Source organism: Ctenopharyngodon idella, chromosome 13 (assembly GCF_019924925.1).
Source record: "Ctenopharyngodon idella isolate HZGC_01 chromosome 13, HZGC01, whole genome shotgun sequence".
Classification (NCBI taxonomy): domain Eukaryota; kingdom Metazoa; phylum Chordata; class Actinopteri; order Cypriniformes; family Xenocyprididae; genus Ctenopharyngodon; species Ctenopharyngodon idella.
This window is the reverse complement of record NC_067232.1, coordinates 32,919,732-32,945,723: the sequence shown is the minus strand read 5'-3', so window position 1 is coordinate 32,945,723 and position 25,992 is coordinate 32,919,732. Positions and strand designations below refer to the sequence as shown.

General features: G+C 37.2%; 1 protein-coding gene across 3 annotated transcripts in view; it reads right to left on the bottom strand.

Annotated features, from left to right (window-relative positions):
- Positions 1–25,992, bottom strand: part of wdr11 (WD repeat domain 11) — a 161,459-nt gene that overhangs the window by 117,556 nt on the left and 17,911 nt on the right. For 2 of the 3 annotated variants that reach the window (XM_051916179.1, XM_051916178.1), the window contains exons 5-8: positions 25,569–25,761; positions 12,942–13,107; positions 6,689–6,848; positions 3,932–4,136 (exon numbers count right to left, since the gene is read on the bottom strand). In XM_051916179.1, coding sequence (XP_051772139.1) covers positions 3,932–4,136; positions 6,689–6,848; positions 12,942–13,107; positions 25,569–25,761 — 724 coding nt within the window. The remainder of the gene's footprint in view (positions 1–3,931; positions 4,137–6,688; positions 6,849–12,941; positions 13,108–25,568; positions 25,762–25,992) is intronic. The other variant, XM_051916180.1, reaches the window with a different exon arrangement.

Sequence of the window (25,992 nt, the reverse complement as noted above, 5' to 3'; positions counted from 1 at the left end):
GACGCTGTCTACGCTGATACAGTATACAGATGTGCGTTCAGTTTCTGAAGCCATTATAATGACTGACGCTGTCTACACTGATACAGTATACAGATGTGCGTTCAGTTTCTGAAGCCATTATAATCACTGACGCTGTCTACACTGATACAGTATACAGATGTGCGTTCAGTTTCTGAAGCCATTATAAATCAGACGCTGTCTGCGCTGATACAGCATACAGATGTGCGTTCAGTTTCTGAAGCCATTATAATCACTGACGCTGTCTACACTGATACAGTATACAGATGTGCGTTCAGTTTCTGAAGCCATTATAATCACTGACGCTGTCTACGCTGATACAGTATACAGATGTGCGTTCAGTTTCTGAAGCCATTAAAAATCAGACGCTGTCTACGCTGATACAGCATACAGATGTGCGTTCAGTTTCTGAAGTCATTATAATCACTGACGCTGTCTACGCTGATACAGTATACAGATGTGCGTTCAGTTTCTGAAGTCATTATAATCACTGACGCTGTCTACGCTGATACTGTATACAGATGTGCGTTCAGTTTCTGAAGTCATTATAATCACTGACGCTGTCTAACGCTGATACTGTATACAGATGTGCGTTCAGTTCTGAAGGCCATTAAAATCAGTACGCTGTCTACGCTGATACAGCATACAGTATGTGCGTTCAGTTTCTGAGTCATTATAATCACTGACGCTGTCTACGCTGATACAGTATACAGATGTGCGTTCAGTTTCTGAAGTCATTATAATCACTGACGCTGTCTACGCTGATACTGTATACAGATGTGCGTTCAGTTTCTGAAGCCATTATAATCACTGACGCTGTCTACACTGATACAGTATACAGATGTGCGTTCAGTTTCTGAAGCCATTATAAATCAGACGCTGTCTACGCTGATACAGCATACAGATGTGCGTTCAGTTTCTGAAGTCATTATAATCACTGACGCCGTCTACGCTGATACTGTATACAGATGCTCATTCTGTTTCTGACGTACTCCACGAGCTTGAGTCTGTCGACAACAGGACAAACGGAAGAGTGAAAGAATGTTCGCTTTGATCATCCAGTTTAACAGCTTGTTTGTGTCTCTGTACAGACTTCAGAAGGATCCCAGTGTCAGAAACAAGTGGATGGTTTATTTTAATGGCGTCCCGGATCGGGTCGGAAGAGTATATGTTTGTTCGGAGCATTTCGTTTTATAAACGAGGCAGTGTAATGGAGAGTTCACAAGCTGACAGCAGCTGCATCACAAACTGTAAGTAAATTATTTCACAATGCTTTGTCTGTAAATGACGGTTTTATATGGATAATGTTTTCAAAACACTTTGTAAAACACTCACCTGCAATAGCGAGGGAGCATTGATACATTATTTCATATGCAGTGATGTTAGCCAATCATAACAGTGGCCGTTTACTGATAAGCCTTAAACAGGGTATCTACAGATATGAACAAGTTAAATTTAAGACTTTTAAAGATCTTTTTAATACCACCTTACATGAAATTTAAGACCAAACCTATGATGGAAATTTAATAATCATGATAATAATTAATATATTATATAATATATTAAATGTATTAAGAGAATTGTTATTATTAAAGTACCTGCGAAAAGTTTGGAAACAATTATTAATGTTTTTAAAATAAATCTCTTCTGCTCACCAGGGCTGCATTTATGTGATCAAAAATACAGTAAAAACAGCAACGTTGTGAAATAATCTTACAAATAAAAAAAAGTTTTCTATTTTAATATATCATAAAATGTAATTTATTCCTGTGATGCAAAGCTGAATTTTCAGCATCATTACTCCAGTCTTCAGTGTCACATGATCCTTCAGAAATCATTACAATTTGATTTGATGGTCAAGAAACATTTCTGATTATTATCAATGTTGAAAACAGTTGTGCTGCTTCATATTTATGTGGAAATGGTGATACATTTTTTTTAGTTTTCTTTGAAAAATAGAAAGTTCAATGAACAGCATTTATTTGAAATTATATTACATGTATTACATTTATTAAAGCATTTATTAAATAGAAATATTTTGTAACATTTTAAATGTCTTCACTCTTCACTCACTTTATCACTTTAATGTATGACGAATTAAAGTATTAATTTTTCTTTTTTAAATCTTACCACAAATGTTTGAATTTCCACAAAAATGTTAAGCAGCAAAAACTGCATTTTAACATTGATAATATAAATAGTGAATGTTTCTTGAGCAGCAAACCAGCATTACTGAAGAATCATGTGACACAGACTTCTCTTTGTAAACAACAACAGAATTATAAACGAATCTAATGACGAATGTTGCGTTCCCAAATGCACATTTAAACGTCACAAACAAAGTAGCATTTACAGTGAATCGAAAATGAGAAAACAGCACTGTTACAGCAAGCCTGCATCGCGTCAGACTATTATTTATATAATTACATCACAACCGTTGCGAATTTTATATTAAATTCTCACCACCATTCATAATAAAGTTACCCGGCGAGTAACATGTTTCAGCGCTGATTCTACTCGCATTTGACGCGTTGAACCATTTGAACTCTTTTAGGGACCGTTCATATGTCGCGTCTAAAAACGCACGGAAAACGTGCCCGGACCGCTTTCTCCTTTCCAAAGTTTGCGCTCTGGTGGCGTCTGTCATTACTAAGCAACCATGAGCTGCGCTCTCCATGACGACGCGGTAGTTTGTTTCAGCAAAGGATATATGGATTTCCAGCACCGAAAATCACTTGCAGTAGCTCTGCTACAGCAGATTTATTTAAAAATGGTTATTCGTGAACAGCTCTGATCAAATATTCCTACATCTTGGCTGAGCTTTGTCCTGCAGATGGCGCCGCGAGGCGCGCTTTCGTGCAGCGGACCCTGGACCATTCCGTCGATGACGTATTAGAAAACATAAAACATAACCCACATAAAACATAAAACATCTCAACAATTTTCGTCGCATTACCGCAAAAGATTGCCTCGTAGACATTTCCCGGCACCGGCCTCAACCACCACGAGTATTCATCTTTCTCGAGCCATTTATCATTAAATTTGCACTTACCCATTAAGGCTACTGCTACCTCAATTCCCCGATGACGCAACGCAATAACTACCGCGAGAAATAAAAAGCTTCTGTCCAATGATCAGTCATTGGGTCGGTCAGACTATAGACATTTTTGTGGTAATGCGATGAAAAATATTTAAGACCTATTGAATCTGAATTTAAGACATTTTAAGACTTTTTAAGGCCTTTTATTAGGAAAAATATATTTAAGACTTTTTAAGGACCCGCGGCTACCCTGCTTAAAGGAGCCTCTTTAAAAACTGATCATTCCAGACAGAGGGTTGGAATAAAGGTTGGAAATTATTGTTTTTCCGCATATATATATATATATATATATATATATATATATATATATATAAAAACTTATAACTTATTTTATAACTTGATTTTGGGATTTGAAATATGACTTGGACATGTTAAGTTTCATAAGATTCATCTTTTTATTGTGCTTTTATAAACTGGCTGTAAAAAATCTAATCAGAATTTATTGGTGCGTTTTATGTAGGGTTGTCTTGATATAAACATTTAGTAGTCGATACCAATAACAGTGAAATTATATTCTCAATAACAATTTCACCAACTAACACCACTGGCTGAGTCAGAAAGTAACATGTTAAATATGTCAGATTAATTAAATTAGATTAAAACTGTGTGTAAAATTGATGCTCCAAGAAGTTATATCAAGTAAAATCAGCAAAGGCTTCATTATAGTATGATTTGTAAGTCTGCTACATCTCTACCAATGTAAATCAATACTACCAACAGGGTTTGGTGCTTTTTTTAAATTAATTGTCAGTGTGATACTATGAAACCCACCATTTTCATATTTAGTACTTTGATATGTTAGAAAAATTGTACCTCAGATTGGATGAAGATTTACTGGGATGAGCTTTGAGCTCCCACAGCATCACCCTTCCATCACTGACCACCAGGGCGGCACTGTTCTCATTGACAGGACAGATCACCACTCGGTAGGGCCGCACAGTCTTAGTCACACGGATGCCGTCACACTGGGAGCGGAGATCGTATACCAACTCTTGTACATTCTGCTCTGGATCAGTCACTGGAACAACAAAACACAACATATTAAAAAAAAAAAAATGAGTGAGTCAATATATTCTAGAAATGGTCTATAAAATGTTGTGGAGAGTATCATGTCTTTTAACATGAATATATGATATGGAAATCTAAGTGCTGAATGTAAAGCAAAATTGTCTAGTGGTTAATAGAGCTGCACGATTCTGGTTAAATTGAGAATCACAATTTTTTTTTTTTTTTTTTTTTTTAAACAGATCACAATTCTCCCACGATTCTGAACAGACAACTAAACAAAATAACATGTAATTTACTAGAGGTTCTGACAAAACGTTAATTGCTGCAGTCTATTTAAAATGTTCAATTAATCTGAATGAATCATTTTAAAAAACGGTTTGAATGATTCAATGACTTACTCATAATACTTCACTTGTTTCTATGGTTGGGAACCGAGAACCGGTTCTCATCAGGAACCGGTAGTGTTTTTTGAAAAGAACCGGAACCATGCAAGATTTCTAAGTTTCGGTTCCGAAAACGGTTCTGGTGTGATGGGTGGGCGAAGTGCGGGGAGCGTATCCTTTAATAGAGACATCTCACATCATGAATATTATAGCAATGAATGCACTGAAAAGCCCTCGCGCTACTCATATACATCAGATTTCAATGCAGAGAGAGAGAGAGGTGCCCAAAGCTGCACGATTAATCTTTAAAAGATTGCGTTCTCGATTTCATCACCCACATGATCTAATTCCTAAATGACAACAATTCACCCGTGTATATTAAACCTTTGACAAAAATAAAATCGCGACATTCAAATCTGCGTTCGCGCTGCCGTTGATCTAAATAGAGTTGTCATGTGTAGATATAAACAGCTTCACAAACAATCTTTTTCATTATTTCTGTGTGACAAATATTCCAATTATAACAGAAGTATACAAAAGTTTATTATTCAGATAGAAACGCTGGTGTTTATGTATAATAAATTACCTTCTGAAAGTAACTGGACTTCAAATAACGACTGTATCGATTGCATTGTTACGCCACTAGGTGGCAACAAATTACTGTTAAAAATGTGTCTATCACTGAATCATTCTTTCAGAAACAAGTCTTTATGAATCCAACTTACAAAAATATTCTGTTTCATCTGTCTGAATCTTACATGTGTGTTCAAGCATCTTATCTAATTTGTGGTAACACGTTACAATGAGGTTCATTTATGAACTAACCATGAGCAATACATTTGTTAATGTATTTGTTAATCTTTGTTAATGTTAGTTAATAAAAATACAGCTGTTCTTAGTTTGTTCATGTTACTTCACAGTGCATTAACTAATGTTAACAAATACAACTCTTGATTTTAATAATGTATTAGTAAATGTTGAAATTAACATTAACAAAGATTAATAAATGCTGTAGAAATGCAGTTCATTATTAGTTCATGTTAATGTAGTTTACTTATGTTAACTAATGAACCTTATTGTAAAGTGTTAGCGAATTTGTTGAGATTAACAGTCTGTTAAATTCATTTTACAAAAATAATAAACACAAAAAGGACTGTTTGAGTCGAGTATTGTGCATTTTTCCCTTACTACTATTTTTTTATTAGTTGTTTAATTATTTTAATGGAACCGGAATCGTTAGGCAGAACCAGAATCGGAACCGGAAAATTTCTCACGATTCCCGACCCTACTTGTTTCATTATTGGATGAATCAGCATTTTTGAATGAATCTCTTGAATGAAAAATTCAATGTCTAATACATTTGTCAACAGTCATTTGTTGCCACCAGGTGGTGTAACAATGTAATCGATACAATCATTATTTGAAGCGGCAAGTTACTTTCAATGATTTGCTCTATTTTGATCGCTACCGTAGACATCAGTGTTAATATCCGAACTAGAAAATTTTATCTTCTGTGATAATATGAATATTTGTAACACAGAAATAAAGAAACTGTGGTTGAAAAGACTGTTTGTGAAGCCGTTTCATACCTATACTGTACAATAACTGCTCTCTCTGGCTCAGCGTCAACACTGACACAGATCTGAATGTTGCGGTGTGATTTTGTCAAAGGTTGAACAGACAAAGGCAAATCGTTGTCATTTAGGAATGAGATTGCATGGGTGTTCGAATCAAGATCGCGATCATTTGACAAATTAATCGTGCAGCACTAGTGGTTAATGTAGAAAACACGACCAAGCAACTAAATGATATTTATACATTAAAAATAATCAAAAAGCTTTACAGAAGATTCTTCTCATCCCCTACACTCTCAATTCCAGTTGTTACCATCAAAGAGTTGTTTTAGGCAACTATGGGCAAGGAAAAACGTGTATCAGTTGTCATTTGTACCAACTGCTGTTAAAATTTTTAATGCTGAGTCATGAGGTCGAACTGAATTAGACATGGATTTGTAGGCATATATATGTACATATGGGAATGTATATTTGTGTGTGTATTATAAAATGTGTGTGTATATATATATATAGTTTGAATTTTATATAAATTGTCATATTGATGTCTGTACGTTGAAGCCAGAAACAAATTTCCACCTTGTGATGTTATTGTGATGTAAAATTACTTGAATGTCCCAACCCCAGACTGAAGGACAGTTGTGAAGGAACAAGGCCTGTCTTGCCTGTTTCATTAGGAGAAGGTGTTGTGGAGCGACACACACGCAGCGTGATGCAACCATTCTCATGGAGGCAGTAGAGAGCATCTCTCTGGGCACAAGGAATCACCTACACACACAAGACAGAAAGCATTAGAGACTTCAATGTTTCCCCAGCCAAAACTGAGACATCATATAAATTCCAAAAATATAGTCTGAGTGGCACATAAGGCACAAAAGATTATTTTATGGTATAATGCAATATAAGCACCAAATATGAAGTGCTTTTGTTGATCTTATTGCTATTTTTACACAACCTGTTAACTGTCACCCCCTTTTTAGCACAGATCTGAACTTAAGTGGATGTAATTAATGAATGGTTTGGAATACAGACCTAAGGTTGGTTAAGAAACTGCAGGTTATTGCAAAAGTGATAGCACTTGAAAAAAGGAAAATGTAAAAAAGTTACAGAAGTTAAAGATTACTGTAATGCCAATGGACTGAAGTAAATATTTTATTATTCTATACAAAATATATATTTTACAAAAAAAAGGGGCTAGAAAAATCTACTGTAAGTCATGTGTCTAACCAAGCTGTGTTGAAGTTATCACAAAAATTGAGCCTGCTAAAAGGATTTAAATACCATTTCCATGGTAAAGCAATGTCAAGTTCAAAATGGCCTTCATAGGAGGATATTTAACCATTTACACTTTTGGATGATACCTAATTTATGATTACTAAAATATGTGATAGAAAAAAAGCAATATAAAATAGTGTTCAAAGTTTCCCACTACCAGGACACTGACAGTTATTAGACAGACATTTCTTTCTGGATGAAGGACCACCACCTTCAACTCAAACTTGTGAAGACAGAACTGCTTGCGGTCCAACCCAACCCAACACTTCATCACAACTTCTCCATTCAGCTAAGTTTGTCAAACATAACTCTATCCAGGACAGCCAGGAACCTTGGAGTTGTGATAAATCAAATTTCACAAACCACACTGCTAGAACTGCCCGGTCCTGCAGATTTGCCTTATACAATATTAGGAAGACCAGACCCTTCCTATCGGAGCATACTACACAACTCCTTGTTCAAGCTCTTGTTCTATCCAGACTGGACTATTGTGCTCTTTTAGTAGGCCTTCCAGCTTCTACTGTCAAACCTCTGCAGCTGATCCAGAATGCTGCAGCAGGAGTGGTCTTTAACAAGCCAAAGAAAGCACACGTCACACCTCTCTTCATCAGTTTACACTGGCTGCCAATAGCCGTTCGCATTAAATTCAAGGCACTGATGTTTGCTTTCAGAAAAACCACTACACCTAAACTCACTACTTCAGACTTGCAGTATGTGCCCTCTAGAAGTTTGCATTCTGCAAGTGAACGGCGTCTTGTGGTGCCATCACAAAAAGGCACAAATACAAAATCACTTTCACGGACCTTTACCTTGACTGTTCCCTGCTGGTGGAATGACCTGATTAACCCCGGGCTGCTGAGTCTTCAGCTATTTTCGTCAACACTTGACCCTTTAATACTAACACTTATTAATATATTCTGTATATCTATCTATTTATTTTTTATTTATTTATTTTAAATCACCTTGATACATGTACTGTGCTAGACTCTATGCATATTACAAATTGTGCTAACATACTGTTACCCTATTGTTGGTTTGATTTGCTTCTATTGTTCTCCTCATTTGTAAGTCCCTTTGGATAAAAGCATCTGCTAAACGATTAAATGTTATCAGGCTAAAGGAATATTTCACCCAAAAATGAAAATTGTGTCATTAATTACTGACCCTTAGGTCATTACAAACCTGTATGACCTATTTCATTCTTTTAGAATCATTCTTTTTTAATACGATCACACTTGGGTAGAACAAAAAAGAAGTGTATATCAGGTCAGAGTTGATATCACTGATGTCAAATGCCATTGGTTCTCCTAAACCTAAGCTGTAACCAAATGTGGTTCCTCACACCAAGCTTATCGCAGAGCTTCAGAAGACATCACATGAGTCATAGGACTACTTTTTTTCCCCAATTGGTTAATGGAAAGAAAAAAATAAATCAATATGATTTTGAAAAAACATGATGAGTAAATAATAAGAGAATTTTCATGTTTGGGTAAACTATTATTTTAACAGTATCCGTTTTGTATATTTAAACGGACCTATGTCTGTATACATATAACTGCCTTAATGTACTGAATATTAAAAACAAGTGGTTGTTGTGAGAATTTGGGTTCTGGTAACAGAAGAACTAGGACAAATGTGTGAGCTTCCAGTGTGTGTTATTGGCTTATGCCAGGCTCCCACGGTCAGCCTAGATTCAGAGTATGAGAGCTTGCAGCTGCACCATCAGTCATGCAAATTGCCTTCCTGACAAGTGCTTTATAACACTTAATGCATATGCGTGTGTGTGTGCGTGTGTGTGCGTGTGTGTGTGTGTGTGTGTGTATGCATGTTTACATGTTTTTACATTGTACTTATATTTTAAAAACACCTGCATGTAATTACATCTGTAATTAATTTCTGTAATTACATTTATAATTACACTGTTGACCCATTCCTTACACCTTAACCCACCCTTAAACCTACTCATACCACCAAAGCTTTCCCTAACCTTACCCGTATCCCACCTCAATAACAGCAAAAGTGTTTTGCAATTCAATATGAACCCAATAAGTACATTGTACTTATTTTTTGATGTAAGTACATAGTAGTTAAGGCCACTTAATATAAAGTGGGACCAAAAAAAATTCAGGACATGTCGAGGAGGGAAACGGGCGTCTCTCAAAATCACTGTTTCACGAAACGTCCCATGTAGACAGTCATAGACTGTATTTTTTTACTTATTTGCTAGCCTGCACCATTCAGTGTCTAAGGAAATTTGCCACCTTGAATTAGCTAGCCGTAGTATGGAGCCCCACATACAGTGCTGCTTGAAAGTATGTGAACCACTTGCAGAATCTGTGAAAATGTGAATCATTTTAACAAAATAATTTTTTATTTAGTACTGTTCTGAGTAAGATATTTTACATAAAATATGTTTACATATGGTCCACAAGACAAAAAAGTAGCTGAATTTATAAAAATGACCCACTCTAAAGTTTGTGAACTCTTGATTCTTAATACTGTGTGTGGTTACCTGGATGATCCATAACTGTTTTTCTGTTTTTGTTTTTTTGTGATGGTTGTTCATGAGTCACTTGTTTGTCCTGAGCAGTTAATTTGAACCCTTATTTGAACCCTTTCCAGCAGTGACTGAATGATTTTGAGATCCATCTTTTCACACTGAGGACAACTGAGGGACTCAAACACAACTAATAAAAAAGGTTTAAACATTTGCTGATGCTCCAGAAGGAAACACGATGCATTAAGAGCTGGGGGTGAAAACTTTTGAACAGGTTAAAGATGTCCAAATTTTTATTTTGTTTAAATATCTTTCTTTCTTTTTTTTTTTTTCATTTAGTAACTGCCTTTCGGAAGCAACAGAAGACACTTAAATGCTTGCCAGAAGACAAATTAAGTACAATATTCCTTGAACTTCAAATTCAAAAAGTTTTCACCCCCCGGCTCTTAAAGGTGCTCTAAGCGATGTCACGTGTTTTTAGGCCAAAACATTTTTTGTCACATACAGCAAACATCTCCTCACTATCCGCTAGCTGCCTGTCCCCTGAACACGCTGTAAAAAATGCAGTCTCTGTAGTCGCCACAAGCTCCAAAAACGGCAACAAAAACAAACTGGTGCAGTCTGGACCACGAAACATAATAAACGGTGCTCCAGCCAATAACCGACAAGAATGATTTGGGGGAGGAGTTTTGGGGTTAAAGAATGCGTTACTATCAACAAACTACTTTATCATTTATCTAGACTTCTAATTAAAACGTACTTTTTTATTTAAAAGTACATCAATTTACTCACAATGAGCATGAAGTAGTTGGTTGAACCATCGTTACCACAGCAGCGTCAATACGCAAGCTACTTCCATTTTAAATGCGCGTTCATGACTGTTTCAGGAAGCACGGAGGGGAGGGGGAGGAGGAGGAGGAGGAGGAGGAGGAGGAGGGAGGGTCTAGCTAGCCTCTGTTTTGTTTGACAACACTTCGAACGTCAACAGGAAGTTACTCCACCCAGGATCGCTTGGAGCACCTTTAATGCATCGTGTTTCCTTCTGGAGCATCAGTGAATGTTTGAACCTTTTTTAATAGTTGTGTTTGAGTCCCTCAGTTGTCCTCAGTGTGAAAAGATGGATCTCAAAATCATTCAGTCACTGCTGGGAATGGTTCAAATACGCATAAGATGCTGGAAAACTGAAGAATTTTTGGGACCTGGAGGATTTTTCTGAAGAATATTGGGCAGTTTAACTGCTGAGGACAAACAAGGGACTCATGAACAACCATCACAAAACAAAAAAAACAGTCATGGATCATCCAGGTAACCACACACAGTATTAAAAAACTAAGGGTTCATAAACTTTTGAATTGGGTCATATTTATAAATTCAGCCATTTTTTTTGTCTTGTGGATTTTATGTAAACATTATTTTATGTAAAGTATCTTACTCAGGAGAGTACTAAATAAAAAAAATGACATGCATATTGTATGATCTCCATTATTTTGTTCAAATTATTAACATTTTCACAGATTCTGCAAGGGGTTCACAAACTTTCAAGCAGCACTGTATGACATGCCGACAAAATAGATCTGGTGACCACTAATTAAGAATTTGTTCCCACGACTTATTAATTTGTTCCCTCATTTTATCAGAAAATGTTGTAATGCCTGTTTTCATTAGTCAGTGAATGCATCTAGCTCTCAACATGCTCAGTTTTTGAGAACATTTGAAATATTACAGCAATGTCCAGTCAATATTCCCTGTTGGCATATTACATGTCACCTGTGTGGTGTTATTCTGGGGATCATATTTCAGAAATAACACATCAGAATATGATGTGCCTACCTTTATTTTTAGTAAATATTGCTCCGAACATCCAAAAGTAACCTGTTGGTGGTACCAAAAGCAACTCACTTTGTAAACGCTGTTTTTAAAAGGTGCTATATAAATAAAGCTTTACCTACTTTCTTATAATACAGTTACACTTGGCTCGGTCTCAGCTCTGAAATTCCATACTACTCAAATCCTTATTAGTTAGATAATGTTATTGTTAGATATCTATCCACAGTGTTGCTATGCCTGCTGCTTGTGTTATCAGAAAGTAGCTTATAGATATGTGTGGTTGCAGGTAGGGGCTTTTTTTTAGGAAACAGTCATGTATTTTGGCTTCAAGTGTTTGGCCACCACAGAACAATAGCACTTCGCCCATATTTATAGTGACGATATTATTCTGTCTGTTTGACAGTATCTCTGATAAGAGCTTATCTATCTGCTTGAATGAGTGCAGTGAATGAAGTGTCAGAGGCGAGCAGTCCTGTGTGCCTTTAAACATTTCTGCTTATGTTCAACAGAAGGAGAAATAATCACATCTCACGTCTTCACATGAGGAGCACTATCTGTGTGGCATGAGTGTCTGTTAACGGACACCACAGTGTTCATGGTGCACAAGAAGCAAAGCAATTTACGATAAAATGCACAAGATCTTTTTAATGTGCACACGTTCTGTGTCTTGCACCGAAATGTTATTGGTTCTGCACATGAGAAAATATGCATTTATTTGTGTCATTGTGTGCACTGTACTGAGAGCCCTGTATCTGTTCAGTTCGGTACAGATACATCTTCTACAACTTTTTCAAATGGCACAATGTACTTTGTTAAAACACAAAAAGTCTTAAAGGGTTAGTTCACCTAAAAATGAAAATTATTCCATGATATACTCACCTTCAAGCCATCCTAGATAAGACTCTTCTTTCAGCCAAACACAATCAGAGTAATTTTAAAAATATCCTGGCTCTTCCAAAAGTTTATAATGGGAGTGAATGGAACCCTCAATTTTTTAACCCCCCCAAAAAAGTGCATCCATCCATCATAAAAGTAATCCATATGGCTCCAGGGGGTTAATGAAGGTCTTTAAAATAACTCAGATTGTGTTTGGCTGAAAGAAGAAAGTTACATACACCTAGGATGGCTTGACGGTGAGTAAATTATGGGATAATTTTCATTTTTGGGTGAACTTACCCTTTATAAATCACTTTATCAAACTGAAAAAGGTACCTATTCTATTACAGGCATGCCGACTCTTACATTCCCACACACACACACACCTGTATAAAAGGCACACCGGAGCGCTCGATGGCGACCACTCCAACGGTCTGACTGAGCTCCAAGTCTAGGATGAGGATCTCTCTGGGGTACAGCAGCAGCATGTGGTTCCTCTTAGATGGCAGATATGACAGTTGGAGACAGTCATTAAGAGTCACTGCTTCAGCCCTGCAAACAAACATACACACATAGCCAGGTCACAATTAAAATAATTTATCCTGCCGGCTTCAATGTTTATCTATGGCCCAACCAGCTTTTGCGTACAATTCTACAACACAAATCAGATCACTATGCATCTTTATCCAAAGGTGTTCAATGGTAAATGGTCTTGTGTAGGCAGTTGCTGTGGGGTAAATGGTGTAGTCACTTTTTCAATACTTGATCTTTTCGTGCTTCTTAATTAAAAAACGCTTCACAATTCCATTGTGTTCCAGTCATGATATGATGAGTGTTTTATTCAACATGAAATTTTCCAAAAGAAATGCAAAGGGAAGCAATCTAATATTATAAACAACAACAACAACAACAACAAGCAACAATTAAAACCTTTTGTCTGCTGGCATCTTTCACTTCCACATACCAATTTGTGTCCTTGACGTCATTTTGTAGAGATGTAAGGTTTATCATCTATATGCAGAACACTACCCAACCAGTAGTCAGTGTGCTGAACCCTGCTCATATAAAACTGAATGGCTCAATTGGATTGGGCAACAAACTGCCCATTGTTCGTTCATTGACCATCAGATGCACAAAAAAACTGGAAAACAACTCGATTTCTGTGAATCGAGATAGTTTTAAGTCTTAGGGGAAACAAAATTGTATTTAAAAGATACCAGGTTGATGAATGCTAGTAAGGAAAAACTAATCACTGGATTTGTAGATTAATAAGCCTACACACATTTCCACTAATTTGTTTTAGTTTTTTTCTGATGAACCACTATGTAGTGAATGTGTTCTGCAGGACATTGGTAGTCAGTGTCAATATGTTATTTTGAGTTTGGGCAAAGGACCCAATATTCTGATACAAGTGAAACTCAAGAACAAACAAATGTGACTTTTTTAAAATGAATTTTTGTGTTTTTGTGAGTTTTTGTGTTTTATATCATATGATATAGTTAAGCAACATCACACAAAGAAAGTGTTTTCCCCAAATAACAGCACGATTGCAAACTGATTTTATACAATAGTTCAATAAATAAGAATTTAATATTAAGTGACAGACACCATATTGCCAGTTTTTGTTCTATTTCGCCTGTGAAAATAGATCCAAACAAAGCCAAAGCAGAACCGTTTTGCATCTCTGAGCAACAGACAGCAGTTTCGTTAATGAATGAATCAGTCCTTTTGAACGAATCAGTTGAATGAATGAGTCAATGGATTCACTCATTAAGAGAGACTTGGCACCACCTACTGGCGGTTTTTATTTTAAGAAATAATTTTATATATCAACGTATTATCACTTTTTTTTTTATCTCTCTAAACTTTAGCCTATTAATGCAATTGTGACTGCAGGTTACAAAAAATAAATTTAAAATCAATTTAAACTGTGAACTAACCACCACACAGAATATGAAGAATATGAAAAGCTTTAGGATTCAGCTGTCTTTGGCAGTCCTTAACCTGCCAAGGTACCAGCACAATAACATTGATGATGAAACTACTATATGGAATATAATAAGTGACAAATAATGCACATCCATCACAATATTCTGGTAGATTCTAAAAGGAGTTTAACACCACAGGGAGTCACAGAATGAGCTTCCGTGGCCATTGATACAGTAGATCATAGTATCCTCAGTCGTTTAGAACATTGGGTCGGCATAAAAGGCTTACAGTGGTTTAGGTCTTATCTTATAGATAGGACTTTCTCTGTAGCGCTGGGTAAGTTTACTTATTCCTCAGTATCTACTGTTAGTGGTGTACCTCAGGGGTCCATATTGGGCCCGCTTCTTTTTAATTTATATATGTTCCTCTTAGGGAGTATTATCAAGAAGCATAATATTTATTTTTATTTTTATGTGGACAACACTCAACTCTGCTTTGAAAGCTGGTGAATGTTCAGCCTTTGCTGGGCTGTCTTTATGACATAAAAAATGTGGTTGTCAAATAATCTTCTCAAACTTAAGGACAAATGAGCCTGGCAAGCATTCTAGCTGTTATAAGCAAATAAATTCAGTTAGCTTTTATCAGCTACAAATTATTTCTAAACTCAAAATGTCTGTCTTTTTTATGATTTGGAGAAAGTTATTCGCGCCCTCATTTCATCGCAATTGGACTATTGCAATTCTCTGTATTTTGGTCTTCCTCAAACTTCTCTTTCACGCCTCCAGATGGTCCAGAATGCTGCTGCAAGGCTGTTGACTTCGACAGCTTTGCCAATACATTAGAGTTTTAATAGGTTTGCATGTTTTCTTTTAGTCCATTTTATTCCTCTTAACATGTTATATGTGTGTATGTATTTAAATGATACATGGACTGTGAATAATTACATGAAACAGAAAATAAACTGGAACAGATGTTTTGTCCATGGCAATGCTTTTTTCACTACTGTAAAGTGACGTGACTGGCAAATGTTTTCCATGCACAGCATGCAGACTCAATTTTTTTCCATTATCTTTTATTATTTATTTTATCAATTTGTTGTTGCAGCCCTAGAAATTATCATCTCTCCTACTGAAAACTGGTACATAACCCTGACACACACTAATGTTGCTCTGGGAGAACCATAGATGAAACACAAAAGCATGTATATTACACATGCTGGGATCCAGTAGCTTTCAAAATCCATGAGTGAAAACATACAGATGGAAAAAAAGAAATGTAAAATTGTTTCTAGAACAACAACAACAAACTGTAAACAGCTATTGACAACATTCATCTAGCCTAGTTGTATGCTGCATTGTAATATTCCTGCAAAAGTATCCCAAGCAGTCAGTAGCAGCGTGCTGGTTCCCTTGACAGAGAGTTATCAGTGGTTATTTCACTTTTGAGCACATCTGAGCAATTAAATAAGACATTGAAAAGTGCAATAATTTCTTGAGTAAGGGTGAGAATCTTTAGGCACCTCAAGATTCGGTCTGATTTCGATTCTGGGTGTCACAATCTGATTCCAAAACCATCCCCGGTCTACAATTTTTTATTACTATAAATAATTAATTAATTAATTTAAAAACTTTATTATTATTTAATTACTTATTTGATTATAAGTACTTTTTTTAAATTATTACAAATGAATAATAAATGAAAACTATTGTATGAACTAAATATAGCTTCAAAACATACAAGCAAATAGTCAGTAATAAAGAAGAAACACATTACAAGCAATCAAGTGAGGGCCAAATGTGTTAATTAATCTAACTGTGGTTGTGAACACAACCATATTAAGAACTTAAATGCAGAACTGACAACGCATTTTGTAAAAATAAACAAAACAGTACAGTACACTTTTATATTTAATATATGATAAAATCAGTCAAAACATTGTGTGAATCTCAATAAATATTTCCATGTCACATTTGACCACATAACTCCAAGAAAAGAAGCAGGCCTGAACAGCATGCAGGAGAAAATATTCTTGCAGACTCCCTAGTCCCTAATTATCTGTATGGTCATTTAAAAAAAAAAAAAATCAGGCTTAAAATGCCAGAACAAAGGAAGTGCAAGACAAAAATCATGATTAAAGCATTTGTTTGGAACTAAGAGCAGGAAATAAGTCAATGTTGGAAGGGAGTGTGGGATTGGTCAGGTCTCAGATCTGCTGCTGCTGTCTGAAATTCTGAGCTTATATTAGAAACTGTGGTCCTCCATAACAGTGTCCCCTGAGCTGAGTCTCTCATCCTTCACTCCTACATGCGCATTCAGAAGAACACAAGTATGCTCTTGCTCTCTCTCTCTCACACACACACACACACACACACACTTGTTCTTCTTTAGCAACCACTTTGTCGATTTTACGCTACAGAGGCAAGTTGTGTCTAAAAAGGGCCCTCGAGGCTTGTGTGGCCTTCAGCTTGTGAAAAGAAAAACCAGAGACAGATATCAGGCTTTAACCATAACGAGGAAAAAATACACACTACCCACAGCGACAGCATCATTAAAACCCGAAGTCAAAGCTGACCCAACTATCATCCTTGTTTACAAAATTGCTTGAAGCAGAGTAGGCAGAGTGAAGTGAATAAACTAATGACTACAGCTAAAAATACACAGACATTATGTTCTCTTTCATAGGTGCACCGATGCTGCGACAGTAGCTGACGCTAAGGAACATCCCTGGGTGGTACTGCTTGTCTGAAGCCTGTATCGACACATGACAGTTCACTGGCTAATGGCGCCGTCACATCACACACACTATGTATTGGAGCGCCCGCACCATCTCGCCTCTGATTTCTTCTTCTTAAGAAGAGACTTATCTGGCCTGTGCTTTCTTCAAGGTTATTGCATTGCGATTATTTGTACTTCAGCATCTGCATTTGAGCCGGATTTTACATTCTCCTTGTGGCAAAGTACAAGATCTTGGAAGCAGCCTGAGCAGCTGCCCCCTCTGACTCCACCAATGTTATCGGTTCAGTGGAGCAGGGGTATGTTAGCATGGATAAGTTGGCTATGTATCTTTCTCCATCCATGGCTTCTTCCTGGGAGTTGCAGCCTCAACTGCCATCAAAACCTTGCAGGATAGGAAAGTCTTACATGGCTGCTGGTCAGGCTGGTACAGTGCTGCACACTATGGGCCCTATCATACACCCGGCGCGATGCAAGTGATTTTTGCTAGTTTCAGCCCGACGCAGTCATCAGTTTCACATCCTGCGCCACGTTGTTTAAATAGTAAATGCATTTGCGCCCATGGGCGTGCTGGTCTGAAAACGAGGTGTGTTCAGGCGCATTGTTGGCGTTTGCTATTTTGAGGCAACTGAAATAGACTGCGCCATTGACCAACAAAAACCTGCTCTAAAGTCAATGGTGCAGTATTTTTTTGTTATTTAAAGAGCGCATTAGTAATATGCTCCTATAGGCGGGTGCACAACGCAAGTACACTCTGCTTGTTACACACACAGGGACACGCAGCAGCACACAAACATGCCAAATATTAAAAATAAAAGGATTACAATGTAAAAGATTATTATTGTGTGCATTTAGATAAAAATGCTTTGATGGAATCTGGCTTGTCCTGTAGACGGCTTTAACCTCGCGCATGAGCAGATCCGTTTCCTCACTAGAGAAGAGTTCAAGTTTTTCAGCTTGCAAATTCCACCATGTAAATAGCAAATCCATCATGGCATGAGCGCACCTGGCTTTTAAAGGGAATGGGAGATGAGACTCTGATTGGTTTATTGCACGTTATGCCCAAAACACACTCATGACTCATTAAGAGATTAGGGACAACCCTTTTTTCCTGTCGTTAAACTAGCAAGAGAGGATTTGGACACACCCTAAGTGCACTTGCACTGTGCGCTTTAGACCATGCACTTAAATTGTTAAAATAAGGCCCTATGGCTATGTCACAAGGGTTACCAAGCATATCTTTCACAAGGACATGGATGACGGAGATGGTTTGACCCCGGAGGCTGCCAAAGATCTCCATCGCGCTACTGATCCCACACAGAGTTAAAGTGCTAAAGAACATATTTGCTCTTCTTTGTGCCACCCTCTAGAGTCTGGGGTCTGTCTTTTAGGGAATATATCTTTGGGTAAACATTCACTTGTTCTAGTTCTATACACAGGATGGGATGGTTAAGACCTTTCCATCCTGTGATTGTTCCTTCATGGGACCTGTCTGTGGTCTTAGACGGTCTTTCAGGGTGTTTGTTTGAGCCCCTGGAGTCAGTTTTAGAAAAGTTTCTGACTCTAAAGCTAGTTTTGTAACTGGCCTTAACATCCCTCAAGCGCATTGGAAAACCTGCAAGCTTTATCAGTGAGCACATCATTCTTGGGTTTCGCCCCTGATGAGAGACTGCATAAGCTTTGCCCAGTAAGGGCATTGAAGATTTACGCTGACCGCACAACCAAGTGGCGTAAATCTGATCAGCTTCATTTGTTTTGGTGGTGGCTGCAGAGGGCTAGTTGCTCCAAAGCAAAGGATGTCACACTGACCAAGAGATGCTATCTCTTTGGCCTATAAGGCATGCAGTTTGGCTCTAGGTGTTAGATCTCACACTACTATAGATGTAGCCTCCTCTCAGGCTCTTTTTAAGGGAGTCCCTTTGGAAGACATTTGTGTGGCGGTAGGATGGTCCTCTCCACACTTGTGTCAAATTCTATAATTTGGACATGGACTTGACTACTGGTTCCAAGGTCCCATCTGTATGGACCATTGTCATTTTCATGTTCAGCAATGGAGGCTCACGTAGCATGCAGTGGTGGTACAGGGCTCCCATAGCGTCAAGTACTGAGCGTCAAATAGTGAACCTATGAAAGAGAATGTCTAGGTTATGTATGTAAGGCCTGCCATACTCCTCTTTCTGCTAGGCTTCTTTCAGTGGAAAGGGGTGATGCCCATTGATGCACCACTATATCCAACGCATGTGACGCAACGGATGAAACAATGAATTGGTGTGTGTCTATACGGGCTTTAGACAATCTGTACCACCCAAGGGTGTTCCCACAGCGTCAGCTTCTAATGTAGTGTTTAGTTCCCTATTTAGGGAACAAGGGTTACAGACATTTTTATAAAGCCATTCATAACTCCATAATATAACACAGTGTAATGTACTATAGCTTTTCATGAATAAATAAACAATTTCAATACATTATAATGCTTTCTTTTTCTTGGCTACACCATTTAAACAGTATGATGGATTAATAAAACAATAAGCCACTTAAGGCGGCAAGTTACACTGCAGGGTGTTCTTAGACATGATGCAAGAGTGTCTACAACCTAGGATTGAGTATCAAGAGTACAGTTTTTCGATTCTGATTCATAAACTCTTGATTCGATTAATTTTAACATATGAAAATTAAGAACAGGGCCCAAACTATGCAACTCAATTGGTGTCAGTCACTTTCATCAAACAGTATAAGCTCTGAATAAGTCTATAAAATGCATGTAATACATAAATCAAAACATTTCATGCACAATAAACTCCAATGAAAGCGTAAACAAATGTTCTTTCAAAATAATGAGAGTAACACAATAATGACAGAAAAAGCATTCTAAATGTAATCTATTTAAAACAAATCAATTATTACAATTAACCGAGCGGTCTACATAAGTACTTTGGCAACAGGCTCTTGCAATGCTCGTTTGTAGTGACAACAAAAGTGATATGACAGCGATGCCATAGAGGCTGTGAGTTTCCTAAGTGAACGAATGTGTAAATAAGCTAGGAAGATTCTGTCCTCAGGTCACACAGACACTTAAGATGTGCTCAACAAGAGAGATCATTCTTGCTGATTAATCAGGACAGATTGTTGCTTCTTGGTTTTGAATTATCTTATTTTGTTTAAAGATCATATTTTTTCATTTAGCACTGCCCTTCAGAAGCTACGAAAGATATTTGAATGTTTCCCAGAAGACAAAATAAGTACGATTTTACCCGATCACCCGATTCAAGAAGTTTACACCCCCCGACTTAATGCATTGTGCTTCCTTCTTGAGCATCAGTGAATGTTTTCACCTTTTATAATAGTTATTCCCTCAATTGTCCTCAGTGTGAAAAGACAGATCTCAAAATCTTAGTCACTGCTTGTAAAGAGTTCAAATTTGCAGATGATGCTAAAAACAAAAAACAAAGAATGTGCAGGACCTGGAGGATTTTTATAAAGAACAGCCGGCAGTTTAAGTGCTCAGGACAAACAAGGGACTCATGAACAACTACCACAAAACATAAAAACAGTCACTGACCATCCAGGTAATAAGACACAGTATTAAGATTCAAGGGTATGTAAACTGTAAGTAAACTTTTGAACTTGTTCATTTGTGTTAATTCAGCTTATTCAAAAACAGCTTATTCAGGACAGCCCTAAAAAAAAAAAAAAAAGTGATTTTAATGATCCCTCTTATTTTGTATGTTCTGCAAGGGGTACAAAAACATATGAGAATAACTGTATGTACAGTGCAAAAAAATTGATCTACACCATAATGACAAAGCAAAACACAGATGTGTGATAACTTTGCAAATTTATTAAAAATAAAAAACTGAAATAATTTCATTGCATAAGTATTCATACCCTTTTCTGGGCCACTTGAAATTTAGCTCAGGATCATTCCAATTTTGCTGGATTTGAGATGTTTTAGATTGGGGTTAACCTGCGGTAAATCCAATTGACTGGACATGATTTGGAAAGGCACACACCTCTCAAAAGGTCTAACAGCTGAAAATGCATATCAGAGGAAAAACAAAGCCATGAGGTCAAAAGAACGGCCTGCAGAGCTCAGTGACAGGACTGTGTTGAGACACAGATCTGGGGAAGACTACAAAAAACATTCTGCTGCACTGAAGGTTCACAAAAGCATGTAGCCTCCATAATCCTTAATGGAAGAAGTTTGGAACAACCAGGACTCTTCCTAGATCTGGCCTTCTCAATGGAGAAGGGCAAGGCACTGTAGGTCCTATACTAAGTCTATGGTTAAAACACTACTTAAAAGTCAAAAGCTGCAAATGCATTTGCTGCAGAAACATTTGTATAGAGGACAGTATGGAGAGCAGACAGGAAGTGCTGTGGGAGAGTGCGATGTGAATGAACCACGAGCCGGGATTCAAACTCAGGTTGCCCGAGTGTATGCCTGAGTGCTGCCCACAAGGCTACTGGCTTCAGCAATTCATTATCAAATTCCTTGCTAGTTCTTGTTTAAGTGGTGTAAGACAAGCATAACTATTACTGTTGCTCAAATTTAGGATTAGGGATTTTTTCAAATCAATACGGGACTCGATTTGTCCTGTATTTTACATAGGCCTACACAGCTGAATAAACCCTAAAGGGTTTTGCAGTGTGGAGAATACTCAATAGCAAATAAAATTAAATCAATTTAACAATAAGTAGTAGAGAAGCTTATTTGTATGTGATTGCATTTTAGCGTCTTTTTATGTCCATAGCGATGGAGTCTCGAGATCAAGCGCCGTAAACCTGGGTGTTTTTAAACACATCGAACTCAAGAGGATCTCCAAATATAAGGCTGAATAGGGGGAAAAAAACGTCCGTGTCCAGTAACTATACAAGGCGAACTGCACAGTTTGCCGAAAAGTATTTTCAGTTGCTTTTTTTTTGTTTTTTGGATAAAATATTAATATCTATTAATATAATATTCCATACATTATCAGAATGTAAGATAATTATTATTTTTTAGACATTATTAGACAGAATAATTAATATTATAAATAACGTTATTTAGATTGGTATTAAGATTATAAAGGTTTTATTATTAGAATGTTATTAAGATTATAAAAAATGTTATTTAATATTTTATCATTCATAGGCTACATAAATAATCCTGTCATATACAATATGACATTTAGAAAAGTAGTTTAAAAAGAGTTAATTTAGATTTTAAAAAAATGGGACAAGCAATTACATATAGTCCAAATTTAAGTAAATGAATTAAATATTAAAAATTCATCCCACCCAAGAAACAGCTGCAGAATTGTCTAAAAAGTAATAAATTGATCCAGACAGAATGATTGCTTAAAGCATATCCCGATAGAATTTTTTTAAAAATGATAAAATAATCAAATGTAAAATAATATTAAAGGTATTCTGTTACAAGTTCACATACTTTTCCCTATGTTTTATCTGTCAAGTTGTAATGTGTTGAAATATGCAGCTTGTGTCTCATTCTTTATTTGTGTCCTTCAAGTTTCTTTTTTTTACCTTAGGGGGTTCGGCATCAATGGGCGTCCCTTATTTTGCCACACTAAAGGTGGCAACCTAAGATGTACTACATCCACCATGTTGTCATTATCACGTGACCTACCAGCGTCAGTTTTGTCGCTTCACCTAAATTCATAAATCCCCTCCCATGGAATCATGGGATAGTAAAGTGTCCATTGAATGCACACTTCAGAATCTCGACGGAAGTCGGTCATCCATTTTTTGAATACCATGTATTCAAACATACTGCTCTCATGGAATGATGTTTTTCACATGCTATTAGAGAAGTAATCGATTTCGGACGAAGGGTCAGAAGAGGCTTCTGTACATGCCAGAAAGAGGGAGGAAAATGGTCATGAAAAACTAAATTATGTCTAATTTTGGTGCAAAACTTGACTGCTATTATAAGGGGACTTCAAAGGGGAAACAATAAAACGATACAAAAAAAAAAAAAAAACACATATGAGACCTTTAAAATTCACTCCACAGTTGTGTCTCTCTCGCTATTCATTTCATCTAAATTGCAGGACTAATGGTGAACTAATGAGATCTGAAGGGGGCTTTCTTCTGGTTTAAAGGATGGAAATCAATGCTGGGAATAAGGTGAATCAATCAAACTGCAGGAGGCAATGGGACGTGGGTTGGGGAAACCCGACTGCTAATAAGAAAGCAGTGAACAGAAGGAGACTGAGACAAGGTGCTCCACTAAGACCTCCTATCATTCAGACAGTGAGAGACACGATCGATGGAAAATAAAACCACATGAAAAACTCCCACTGACATCAGAGCAAAACAATGTGCACATAGATGGAAGAAGATCAGAAAGAATCAAACAGACAAATATAGTTTGACTGACTGAATGTCAGAGAGGACAGAGACAGACAGATCCATGGCCATCCCCCACTCTCACTGAAAATGAGCAGCTGCCTCAATCCACTTCTGTCTGTGCATTAATCTAGCAGGCAAACAGTGTTCCTGTAGCTGCAGAGCTTTGGGGCTGCATAATACATTTCATTTTCATAAAATGTATTATTAAATCACAGAGAAGACTAGAATCATTCATACAGGATGCATTCTTACATTCAGAAACAGCTGGACAGAGGATATATTCAGATGAAGCTCAACAGATCACAGGGGTCTCAAGCTTTATATTGCTTTTAATTGTTTGTCTATAAAAGCGCAGACAAATGCAAAAGCAAAATAAAATGAAAGGACATCACACGCAAGTGTAAATTGTTAATTAAGCCTACCCTTTGTTCAGATTTCACTTGACTGCCAACTTAACTACACTGCCTTTCCATTACAAAATAAATACTTTCATTAATTAAAATTCAAAAATATAAATGAGCACTAAATAAAAACTAAGCATGATCCCAGCTGTAAGCCATGTCACACTGTAGTTGTCTCAGTTGTCTTTAAATGTCAGACTGCAAGACAGTCAAGACTCGATCGCACACAACGGACTTGTCTGGAGTTTCACATCATCAATCCGTGACACGTTCTGTGACGATGAGCTGCATTTAAATGCAAGATTGAAATGATGGCTGGCAAACAAATCAATCTCTAGCATCAATTTTAATCATGGACTTTCTTGAAAAGAAAAATGGGGGGGGACGAAGACGATGTGTGAGGAGCAAGTTGTGGTTTGTTGTTGTCCTAACAGGTAGGAGATTTAGGGACGGGGCAAGTAATGTCCTAATAAGGCAGCATTCATTTATGATTTTAATAAATATAATCATATACACTGAATATGTTGTTATTATTGCACACTGTTTTGCATACTGTTTAATTAAAATATACTATAGTACACTGCGGTGCAAATAGTATCTGCCACTATTTGCTCTAAGTATAAATAGCATGTAACAACTATTTACACTGCTATTAAAAAGTAGTGCTATTACACTGCTATTTTCACTTATGCTGGGTACACACCACAAGATAATCGGGCTGATTTTGGGCTGATTTCTCCCCTTCCAACAATCCTAGGTAATGTCCCGATTATCTTGATGGTTCTACAGATTATCTTATCAGATTTCCCTGTGGTGTGAGGTGTGTTGAGAGTTACTGAATCTGCTCAGAAGAACGTCAGAGCCGCCCCGATTGCGATCAGAAATCCTGATGTGTGAGGTGAACCCTGAGGACTTTAGGAGTTTATCACGTGAAACGGAACAATATCCAATCAGAAAGCAAGCTGACAGAAGACAGAAGCAGAACAAACGCAGTGATGGCTCAGCACAAAGTTAAATGGATTTGGACAGCAGAGATGGAGGATCAGCTTGTCGATTTGCAGCAACAGTGCCTGTAAAACATACCAGAATCATTCCAAACCCTACCATCACAATTTCTTCATGCCTACCGTCCGTCTTGTTTATTCTGAAGTCTCGAGAGATTTTGTGAGATTTCCCATGTTCACAGTAGAACTCTGGTTGAAAATCTGTTTGTGTGTGGTGTGCTGTCTTTGTCACATCACGGCACATCACACACTATAGGAGCAAAACGACTAAATCTAGGATTTTTTGTCCCCATGTTTGTGGTCTCTCACATTTTAAAAATCTTATAGTGTGTACCCAACATCACTGTAAATTGCCGCTGCCTTTTAAAATACTGTTAAATAGTAGAGGTAAGTAGGGTCCTGAGCTATTTTTCAGCCCCATTCCCTCCCAGTTAAAAAACAAAGATAATACACGGTCAAACAATGTCAAACAGATACAGAAGACAGACCTGGAAATATTCAAAACCCTCTTTGCAACTTCTTTAAAATTGTCATTCAAACATTCAGTATGTGCAGCTCAGAACCCTATGGTGTTTTTGGGGTGTGCTAGACTCACGTGGGTTTCTCATTGGTGATGAGCACTTTGACCTTATTGAGGGCTTTTTTGGCACCGGTGGGTTGAGCCGCAGCAGGTTTGCTATGGGCCGGGCTGGAATGAGGACTCGCAATATAAACCTTCTTGCCTCCACTGCCCGGCGGTTTAGAGTGAGAGAAATCAGTGATGAACACTATACCCTCACTGGTCAACACTATGACAGACAGGAAGGAATAAATGGCAGAAATTAGATAAACAGTTTAGCAAATGGATAGTTACTTCATTAAACTATAATAAACCATATATTATGTACTAATAATGACTTTTATTCAGGATGTACAATACCATTTGGTACTGAACACAGGTACTGCAACCAGTATTTTAGCAATGTTGAAAGGTTCGGTAAAGTAATAATGATTTTTAAAGTTATTCCAACATTGTATTG